The 10,635-nt window shown below is 40.0% G+C and overlaps 1 protein-coding gene across 1 annotated transcript; it reads left to right on the forward strand.

Annotated features, from left to right (window-relative positions):
- Positions 1-270: 270 nt before the first annotated feature.
- Positions 271-6,408, forward strand: LOC148197368 (uncharacterized). The gene is made up of 12 exons (XM_088092707.1): positions 271-542; positions 680-707; positions 780-880; positions 1,138-1,341; positions 1,417-1,660; positions 2,250-2,425; positions 3,054-3,136; positions 3,552-3,624; positions 4,270-4,335; positions 5,084-5,126; positions 5,801-5,940; positions 6,166-6,408. Exons 1-12 carry the CDS (start codon positions 417-419, stop codon positions 6,406-6,408), a joined length of 1,527 nt encoding a protein of 508 aa, XP_087948833.1. The 5' UTR covers positions 271-416.
- The last annotated feature ends 4,227 nt before the right edge of the window (positions 6,409-10,635 follow it).

Below are 10,635 nucleotides of genomic sequence, written 5' to 3' on the forward strand. Positions count from 1 at the left end.
CAACTTTACTTTCAAATTTATTAGATTTTTACTAATATAAGTAAATTTTGGAATTTTAGACTAAGTACACATTTAAAGTAATTAAGTATAAAACTGATTCTATGCAAAATAATTATAGTAAAAGCAAATCTTTAAGAGGCATGATTCCGGTAACCTTACAATAATAAAAAAATTACCAGATTCAAATTTATACTTGAAAAAAGTAATAGTTTATTTTTTATTTTAAAATTAATTTAATAAGATGTGAAACTATGCGTATTTGGGCTTCACTTCAATTCATCAATAACCTAAAACCCTAACCCCAAAACCCTCCCCTGTTACAGAGAAGAAGCTAGGGCGGTGAGAGTTGTGCTGGATTGAGGCCAATCATCCTCGTCAATCCATTTGATAGAAGAAGAAGAAGAGAAAGTACAAGAATGGGTATATTTGAACCTTACAGAGCAATTGGGTGCATCACAACCAGCGTCCCGTTCTCTGTTCAGAGGCTCGGTACTGAAACTTTCGTTACTGTCAGCGTTGGAAAGGCTTTTCAGATTTTTAACGTAATTTCTCAATCACACCCATACGCACATTTTTTTATATTCTTTCTGTTTTTATTTCCTATTCCAGATTCAAATGTGATATTAACTTGATATTTTTCTTCAATTTACTTGATATTTTCTTCATTTTCTCTCTGCAGTGTGCAAAGCTCACTCTAGTTCTAGTTGGTAAGCCTCCAGTTTTTTCTTGTTCATCTTCATAATTTTTTGTTATCTTCAAATTTGTCATTTTCCGTGAAGGTCCTCAGCTGCCGAAGAAGATTAGTGCACTAGCATCTTATCGCGAATACACTTTTGCTGCTTATGGAAAGAACATTGCAGTGTTCAAGCGTGCACACCAGGTTCTACATAAAGTCCTATTTGGATGAGCTTCTCCATAAATTCCTTCCAATGCAAAAAGAAGAAAACTTAAAATGAATTTTTTTATGGACTAATTTGTAGAAGTTCTCTCACATACAACTTCTTTAATTTTTTTTAACCTGTGGGTTACTTTTTCTCTATTAGAATGATTTATGGAGAACCACACCAACACTACGCAGTTCCTTTTTTTTATTCTTTAGGAGCATTTGAGGAGTTTTAACATTGGATGTTTTTCCAGGTTGCAACTTGGAGCAGCCATAATGCTAAAGTTAAGTTGCTCCTGTTGTTTGGAGAACATATTGTCAGTGTGGATGTTTGTGGCAACATGTTCTTGTGGCCATTTAAGGGAGTTGAAGATAACCTTGCTCCGTTTGGGCACATTATGCTGCACGAGAAATTTAACCCCAGCTGTATAATGCATCCAGATACTTACCTGAATAAGGTAATCATCCTTTTCCCTCTGGAATATTTGTAGAAAATTATATTGGTCCCTTTGTGATTATTAGCATGTAAGCAGGTTCTTATTGGAAGTGAGCAAGGTTCCATGCAGCTTTGGAACATTAGCACAAAGAAAAAGATTTTTGAGTTTAATGGATGGAATTCACCCATATCCTGTTGTGTTTCATCCCCTGCCTTGGACGTTGTTGCTATTGGCTGTTCAGATGGAAGGATACATGTTCACAACATTCGTTATGATGAAGAGTTGGTTTCATTTACACATTCTACACGTGGTTCGGTGACTGCCTTATCTTTCAGCACTGGTACGGGGAAGCTGTTATTAATTCATTGCACTTGCTGTAATGCTTTTATTGTAGATATCATGCTACTCCTCAAAGAATCTGTTTGGTTTCCATCTGTCTGAGTAACATATAATTTCATCATGCCTTTTCATGTTTTATATATTAATAACTTAAATAATTTCTATTGACTCATAATGAAGTCATCAAGTAATTTTTGTTACTAGATAATTTTTTTTTTTTGTAAATTTGAACTAAACACCTATTTATTTTATACTGTTATTACACATATTTTTGAAGCCTTGTAGTAAAATTAATGGATAATCTCCCATTCATTGTCTCAGAATGTGTTTGACCCCCCTTAAATTGAATATAGCTTGAGGTTCTAAAGACGGTGTTGATTGTATTATTCAAATTAATTATTTGGCTTATGAAATATATTCAATGAGTGTCAGCAGTACGTGTTACACTTCTCTGCCAGTGAAACACTAATCTATTGTCTTCTTCCAATCAAAATATATTGGATTAAATAATGTCAATCTGAAATCTTTTCTAGTTGTTTTTATGGTTGTAATTATTATTTTTAACAATTTATTTATTTTACTTGTTTCAGATGGGCAACCTCTTCTAGCTTCTGGAGGTTCATCTGGTGTTATAAGCATATGGAATCTGGAAAAGAAAAGACTCCAGTCAGTTATAAGAGAGGCTCATGATAGTGTGATCACCTCGTTACATTTTTTTGCCAATGAACCAGTGCTAATGAGTTCATCAGCAGACAACTCTATTAAAGTAAGAATTATTCTTCAGATGCATCCATGCATACATGGGATTAAATTTTTGACCTTGTAATTGGGAGGATATTATTTTTGAATGTAACTTTAGATGCTTGTCTGTTGATTGTGTTCAAAATTTATTATAGAAAAAAGAAAGGAAGTTGTTTGTGTAGTTTTAAGATATTTGAAACATAGCAGGTAAACTTGGATATCTGCGATATAACACTATGTACTATCAACATGACATTATTTTCTCAATGATAATAGTTTTCTTTTTCATAGAAAACTGTAAATTTATAGTGATTATAATCACCTAAGCAATATTATTATATTTTTGCTGGTTGACCATGGTTGTTGGCTTTCAGTGTTATGAATTTAGACTGGACTTTATTTAGGCCTTTGTGCTTTACTTGTTATTATCATGATTGAAGCTTGTGCTCATATCATTGTCCATTTTGTTTCATATTTTATTTGATAAAATAAAGTGTTTTTGTGTGATTTTTTTGTTCTATAGATAAGGTAATTTATTCTAGCAAAGCCTGAAGGCAGTTTTTCAATTTTCATCTTGGTTTCTACTTTTAATTAATTTTACATTCCCATTCTTCCTGATGATGTACTAAAATGTCTGACTTTTATTTCCTCAGATGTGGATATTTGATACAAGTGATGGTGATCCTCGCCTTCTACGCTTCCGAAGTGGGCATAGTGCTCCTCCTCTTTGCATAAAGTAATATTTTTTCCTCAAGTGTTAATTTATATAGGAAATGTTTAACTTTGTTGCATTCATAGAAAGTAATGATTAGATATTTAGTTTTTGAAGGAGTTGATTATTAATTTGGAACAATATTGTTTACTTGACCTCTCTATGATGTTCAGCATATGGATTCTTATATGGAGAGCTATTTTTCTGAGAGAATAGTTACTTTCTATTAATAAGTTTTTCGATATTATTTTTATTTCTTTTCTGACTGGTTATTATATTATTTCTAAAATGAGGTATTCATTATGATGTTAACCATATGGATTACTTTAAGCTATTCTGCATATTTTAGATATTGTGAACTTACTACATAATGATTGTGATTTTTCACGTTGAATCTGGGATGTGTCCTTGTTACTTACTCTTGCTAATTATATGGCAGGTTTTATGCCAACGGAAGACATATTCTTTCGGCTGGTCAGGATCGTGCCTTTCGCCTTTTCTCTGTAGTTCAGGTTGGTTATAATTTTCATTTATAGGAAAATATTATTTTGTTCTAATTATGACTTCTCTCCCTCAATATTTGTTGCTATTTGTTTTTGAAAAAAAGTTTTCTTTCATTACTATTACTGTTGTTAAAGGCATTGCCAATGTGGACTGGCGATTTCCAAACATTTTCTAGAGCTGAAAAAATGGGTCACAAACCTGTGGGTAGTTATTGGTTTGGTTCAAGGGTGAGTGAGAGTTGGGCTGCATTGCCGCTCTCAGGAAGTGCTGCTGAGTGAGAGAGGGGTGTTCATAGTAAAAAGTGAGAGGGTTTATCTTTTTGGTTAGATAGGTGAGCTGCCATTTGCAATACCCATTTTGACAACTGTACTAATAATATGCATTAAAATAGTAGTATTCCCTCTAGTTTCTCCTTGTATGATTTGCTAGTTATGTGGAAGCCAGTGTCACTGCATTCAGATATTATTAAATGTATACATGTAATTTAATTCTCCAGCTTTGAACTTTTCTAAGCTGTTTTCATATACATTTATTTTCCCTGCCCATTGTAATGACCATATTTCATGGCTTAATTTTTATTGCCTCTTTACTGTGCATTATCTATTCAATTCCTCTTATTTACAACATTGATGTATTTGTTAAAATTTTGGCAGGATCAACAAAGCAGGGAGCTTTCTCAAAGACATGTTTCTAAACGTGCTAAGAAACTGAAATTGAAGGTATGGCTGGGGGTTCTTATCCTGGCTTTTGTTGCTTAACTTTGTATAAGTACTTTTGGGACTGATTACGAATGATTTTTCTGTGGTTTATTGGGGAAACTCTGGTTGCTTAGATTCTGTTGTGGGTTATGTTTCATGTTTTGCTTTCCTTTGTTTTCCATGAGTTTCAGATTTCCTATTTGTACTCTTCCCTCTAGTTAAATACGTCTAAGCTTTCTATTTGCCTACTCTAATTTTTTAACAAGCTTGTCACAGAAGAGTAAATGTTGAAATTTATACATGTTTCAGACCTGAGATTCATATGCACATGATTTTGACAACTCGTTTATGTTGAGTGCAGTAAATCATGGTTCCTGTATGCCATGTTGAAACTTGAATGTCGGCATAATGGAGATTGTAATTACTTTTATTCTATACTACCTAGTTATTAGGTCATTGGTATGTTTTATACCAATTAACCATGTTAATGTATATTTGTATAATGCCTCAGTTGAGCTTTAAGGTAAATGTCAACATGGGTAGGTAGAGGGGATTAAGAAGTGTATGGTACTGTGATTCTTCTTTTTTTATTTTTATTTTTTCATTTTGTTTGTAAACAATTTGTATGGAAGTAGCGGCAGTTGGTAACCCAACTTTGTTCAATTTAATGATTATGGTGCATTTAATTATATTTGTGATGTGTTTTACATACTTCAATTCAAATTATCTACTTATCCTCTTTTATTTTTTGTGTATATCTGTCGCTCAGGAAGAAGAAATAAAATTGAAGCCTGTGATTGCATTTGATTGTGGTAAGTTCTTTCTGGCATGTTTTCATTCAGGAGTAATTTTCCTGACGGCCAAACTTATAAATGGAATTTCATCTATTGATTTGTTGTTTATATGAATTGATTCTTTCATTTACTAAAAGTGCTGCTGAACCGACAAAATGATTGAGGGTTATATGGCCATAGGTTTACAAAGAAGTTTGTAGTAATGATAATTTGTGTTGTCTTCTGGTCAATTTAATTAAGATTTAGTAATTGTCACAATTTGGGATTAAAACTGTTTGTCTACTTTTTCCTTTCAATAAAAGAATAAAATCATTGAGACAGAGAGCTGAAAGTTACTCTGAATTTGGAGGATAGAGGATCATCCATAAGAAAAACAGGTTACAAATAAAATAACAAAGAAAAAGATAAAACATCAACGGAATGGAATAAGGCTGTGTATTCTCTCTGCAAGTCTCTACTAAGAAAAACCCCATAAAAGGTCTTGTGTTGTATACCAAATAGACCCCTATCGGTAAATATAGTCCCTAATATATTGTTGAGTGAAAGAAAAGTCACTAAAATCTTGTGATTAAATTGACATATATATACACATGTAGCTTATCTATTGTTGCAGTTCCAGATTTCTTTATTAGATGAATTTGTTATTTAATCTACTTTAACAAGTATCACATCTTTTCTTGTGAAAACTTCAGCTGAAATTAGAGAACGTGACTGGTCCAATGTGATTACTTGTCATATGGATACTGCCAAGGCATATGTTTGGAGACTTCAAAATTTTGTTCTTGGTGAGCATATACTGAATCCATGTCCTGAAAATCCAACACCTGTAAAGGTCAGAAATCCCACTTTTATTCAATATTTTCTGTTTATCGGAAATTATTATACTTATTTTTTAGTACCTACTTCGTTGCTTTGAATTCGATTTGCTAACAGACCCATTGGATGTGTGGAGTAATAATGTTACTAAGCGTATGGTGTTCTCTTAGGGTGTCAATATCTAAAAGTTTGTTGACAAATGGGTTGGTTCTAGCTGACTACTGTTTTCACATGGTAACAGGCTTGTGCTATCAGTGCTTGTGGCAATTTTGCCATTCTAGGGACAGCAGGTGGTTGGATTGAAAGGTTTAACCTTCAATCTGGAATTCGCAGGGGTTCTTACATTGACATTTCAGAATCAAGAAGCTGTGCTCATGATGGTGAAGTAGTTGGAGTTGCTTGTGACTCAACAAATACTCTCATGATTAGTGCAGGATACAAAGGAGATATAAAGGTCTGTATTTTCTGTTTGAAGATACTCTGATTTCCACTTGTTAAAGTTAATAGAAAGAATTCATAATCACTTTGGTTAGCATAGCTACATTATACAGGAAATTCTCATATATTGATAGACCTGAAAGGAATAAGGGGAAGTGGATAGTGTACGAGAGAAGGAAGAGGCACAACTGATGCGTTTAACTAACTAACGGTCTGGCACTTAACTGCCTTTAGCAGTTAAGTGAGGAGGGAAACCATTATAAATAGGAGAGTTAGTGTAGGAGGGGGGACTTTTGGTTAATTGTTTGTTAGACAGGTTCTATCCTGGGGAGAGGGTTAGGCCTCTATTGTTCATTGTATACAGATATTCTTGTGTGAATAAAAGAGATCTTTCTTCATTACCTGGTGTGCTGGGTGTGAGTCTGGAGTTTTGATTAGGTTTGTTGTGGAGGTTTCTATCAAATTGGTCCGACCTGCCGGATCCATTGATAGCCGAACGTGATGGAGGGAAGAGTGGTGACGGTTGCGGAACAGATGGAAGCGGTGGAGGTGGCGTTGGCAGAAACGAAAGCGGAAACGGTGTACCTGCGACATGAAACCGGGACGCTGAGGCAGAACTGTGAGATGATGCGCCAAGATATCCAAGCGATTTTGACGATCCTGAAAGACCGCAAGACCGACAATAGAGGGGTGCGACGGGATGGGAGTGAATCGTCTGTAAATGATAACGCTGGAGGAGCAGGAGACGAAGGGGGCCAAACCGGAGCAGGACGTACGGGGGCGATGATCAATTGGCGGAAGCGGGTGGAATTGCCCGTGTTTGAAGGTGGCGAACCCTGGAATTGGATGAGTCGGGCGGAAAAGTTTTTCGAGGTACAGAAAGTGGAAGAAGAGGAGAGGATGCAACTGGCTTTTATCAGCATGGAAGGGTACGCCGGAAGCTGGTTCCGATTCTGGCGGGAGAAGACTAAGAATTACTCGTGGGAGGGGTTGAAAAGAGCGTTGGTAATTCGCTTCGGAGGAGGAACTCGGGGAACCATCTATGAGAAGCTATCGGCGATCAGACAGACGGGGCCGGTGGAAGACTACGCCAGGGATTTTGAGGTGTTAGTGGGTCAGACGACTCAAATTCCAGAGGAGCAAATCCTGGGTTATTTTATGGCGGGTCTAAGGGAAGAGGTGAGCGACCAGGTGAGACCGCATGATCCGCCAGACCTTATGACCGCGATGCGGGTCGCGAGGGACGTTGAAAAGTTTTGTGCGCCGTTGAAGACGGGAGGAGGATCGGGTTACAAAAATCCAAGTTCGTGGGGGGCGGCGGCGGGAACAGTCGCGCGGGTGGACCCACCGAGAGAAACGCAGAACCGAGGGGGAGCCATCGAGAGTGTCGGGTTGGTTAAGAGGGAGACGGCCCAAGGAGGAGGCGTTGCTAGAACCACTGGTGACGGGAGAGATCGAGGGCCGCGAAACTTACCTTATGCGGAGTACTTGAAAAGGAGAGAGGAGGGCAAATGTTTCCGCTGCGGAGGGCCGTTTGGTCCGGGTCATCGCTGCCCGGAACGGGGACTTCGCATGTTGATCGTGGTGGATGAGGAGGAGGAAGACAGCGGCGAGACGGAAACAGAAGTGGACATCGCTCAAATGGAACTGTCGGCTTTGTCAGCAGGGGGGTTGTCGTCCCCCAAAACGATGAAGTTGTGGGGGCGGATAGGTCGGCGAGAGGTCTTGGTGCTGATCGACAGTGGCGCGAGCCACAATTTCATTAGTCGCAGAGTAGTGGAGGAGCTGGGGTTGAAGGTGGAGGATACCCAGCCATATCTCGTGTGCTTGGGGGATGGTCAACGGAAAAAGATTAGGGGGTGTTGTGAACAGGTGGCAGTAAAGGTCGGAGAAGCTGATATCGTTGAACGGTTTTATTTGTTCGAGTTAGGAGGGGTAGAGTTAATTCTGGGGATAGACTGGTTGAGGAAATTGGGGAAGGTGACGGTGGACTGGGGACCTTAATCATGACTTACCGACAGGGAGAAGAGGAGATCACCATTAAAGGTGACCCCACATTAGAAAGAAAGATCGTGGGACCCAGAACTTTATCAAAAGTAGATGACGTGGAAGTTTGCTTACTGATTTGGGAGTTGGGCTTGCGGGAGGCCCAAAACGTGAAGCAGAATGGCAAGGACCTTTTTGAAAGACAGAGGGAGGAACTGGAAAAATTATTGGGCCGGTATCACAAGGTGTTCGCAGAGCCCACTAGTCTTCCACCTGAAAGAGAGAGGGTGCACCAGATAAAGCTGAAGGAGGGAATGGACCCAGTGAACGTCCGGCCTTATCGGTATCCGCATGTCATGAAGGGTGAGATCGAACGGCAAGTTGCGGAAATGCTTCGAACTGGGGTGATCAGGCCGAGCCACAGCCCGTATTCGAGCCCAGTCATTTTGGTAAAGAAGAAGGACGGGAGCTGGCGGTTTTGCGTCGACTACAGGGCGCTCAATCGGGCCACCGTACCGGACAAATTTCCGATTCCCGTGATTGAAGAATTGTTGGATGAGCTGAAGGGAGCGTGTTACTTTTCAAAGGTAGATTTGAGAGCGGGATATCACCAAATTCGCATGGACAAGGGGGATATAGAGAAGACAGCATTCCGGACGCATCAAGGGCACTATGAATTTGTGGTGATGCCCTTCGGACTCACTAACGCGCCGGCGACTTTCCAAAGTTCGATGAACAGCCTCTTCCAACCCTTTTTGAGAAGGTTCGTCCTCGTCTTTTTCGACGATATCTTAGTTTACAGCCGGTCATGGGGGGAGCATCTGAAGCATGTGGAGACGGTGTTGTCTGTCCTGGAGCGTGATGGCTGGGTGGCAAATAAGGGGAAGTGTGAGTTTGGGCAGACTAAAGTAAGGTACTTGGGCCATGTGATTTCGCAAAAAGGGGTCGAAATGGATGCGGAAAAGGTATCGGCAGTAAAGGAGTGGGAGAGACCGAAAACTCTGAAGGGGCTGAGAGGGTTCTTGGGGCTAACGGGGTATTACCGGAAGTTCGTAAAAGACTACGGCAAGATCGCCAAACCGTTAACGGAGTTGTTAAAAAAGGGGGGATTCGCTTGGAACGATAAGGCAGAGGAGGCATGGGAAAATCTGAAGGAAGCAATGACGACGGCGCCCGTATTATCCTTGCCAGATTTCCGGCAGCCGTTCCATATTGAATGTGATGCGTCTGGTCGAGGAGTCGGAGCAGTGCTGATGCAGAATAAGAAACCTATCGCCTACTTCAGCAAGGCGTTGTCGGAGAGGACGCTAAGTAAGTCAATTTATGAGAAAGAATTAATGGCGTTGGTGATGGCCATTCAACACTGGAGGCCATATCTTCTGGGTCAGCGATTTGTGGTCCACACCGATCAGAAAAGTCTAAGACACTTGCTTGAACAACGCATCACTACCCAAAACCAACAAAATTGGATTGCGAAGCTGATGGGGTACGATTTTGAGATCGTATATAAGGCGGGAACATTGAATCAGGTAGCTGATGCTTTGTCGAGAAAAAGAGAAGAGGAAGGCACGGAGGAGGGAGAACTCAGGGTGGTGGCCAGACCGTACTGGCAAGATTTTGAAGAAGTAACCAGGGAAGTGGCAGCGGATCCGATTTTGCAGAAAGTGGTGGAAGAAATCAAAGCAGACCCGAACACCCATCCTGCGTATTCTCTGGAGAATGAAAGGCTTCATTACAAGGGCCGGCTGGTGCTGTCAGCCAAATCGTCGTGGATTGCCACATTAATAGCAGAATTTCACGTAACGCAGGCAGGGGGCCATTCCGGAGTTTATCGAACTTACCGGAGAATCGCTCAATCCCTATTTTGGAGGGGGATAAAGAAAGACGTGACCGAGTTCGTAGCACGATGCAGTGTATGTCAGCAACACAAATATCTGTCTTCTTCTCCTCAGGGGTTATTGCAACCATTGCCGATTCCAAACGCGGTGTGGGAAGATTTGAGCTTAGATTTCATTGTGAGGCTACCCAAATCGAGAGGGCATGATGCGATATTAGTTGTGGTGGATCGTTTGAGTAAGTACGCCCATTTTCTGCCCTTAAAACATCCGTACACAGCCCGAACGGTTGCTGAGGTTTTCACGCGGGAGATTGTTCGGTTACATGGGATTCCTCAGTCGGTGGTAAGTGACCGAGACCCCTTGTTTCTTAGTCTTTTCTGGAAAGAACTCTTTAAGGGATTGGGGACAAAGCTGAAAATGAGTACGGCTTACCATCCCGAGACGGACGG

The sequence above is a fragment of the Vigna umbellata genome, chromosome 6 (assembly GCF_029865625.1).
Source record: "Vigna umbellata cultivar VRB3 chromosome 6, Vumbellata_1.0, whole genome shotgun sequence".
In the NCBI taxonomy this organism is placed as follows: Eukaryota; Viridiplantae; Streptophyta; class Magnoliopsida; order Fabales; family Fabaceae; genus Vigna; species Vigna umbellata.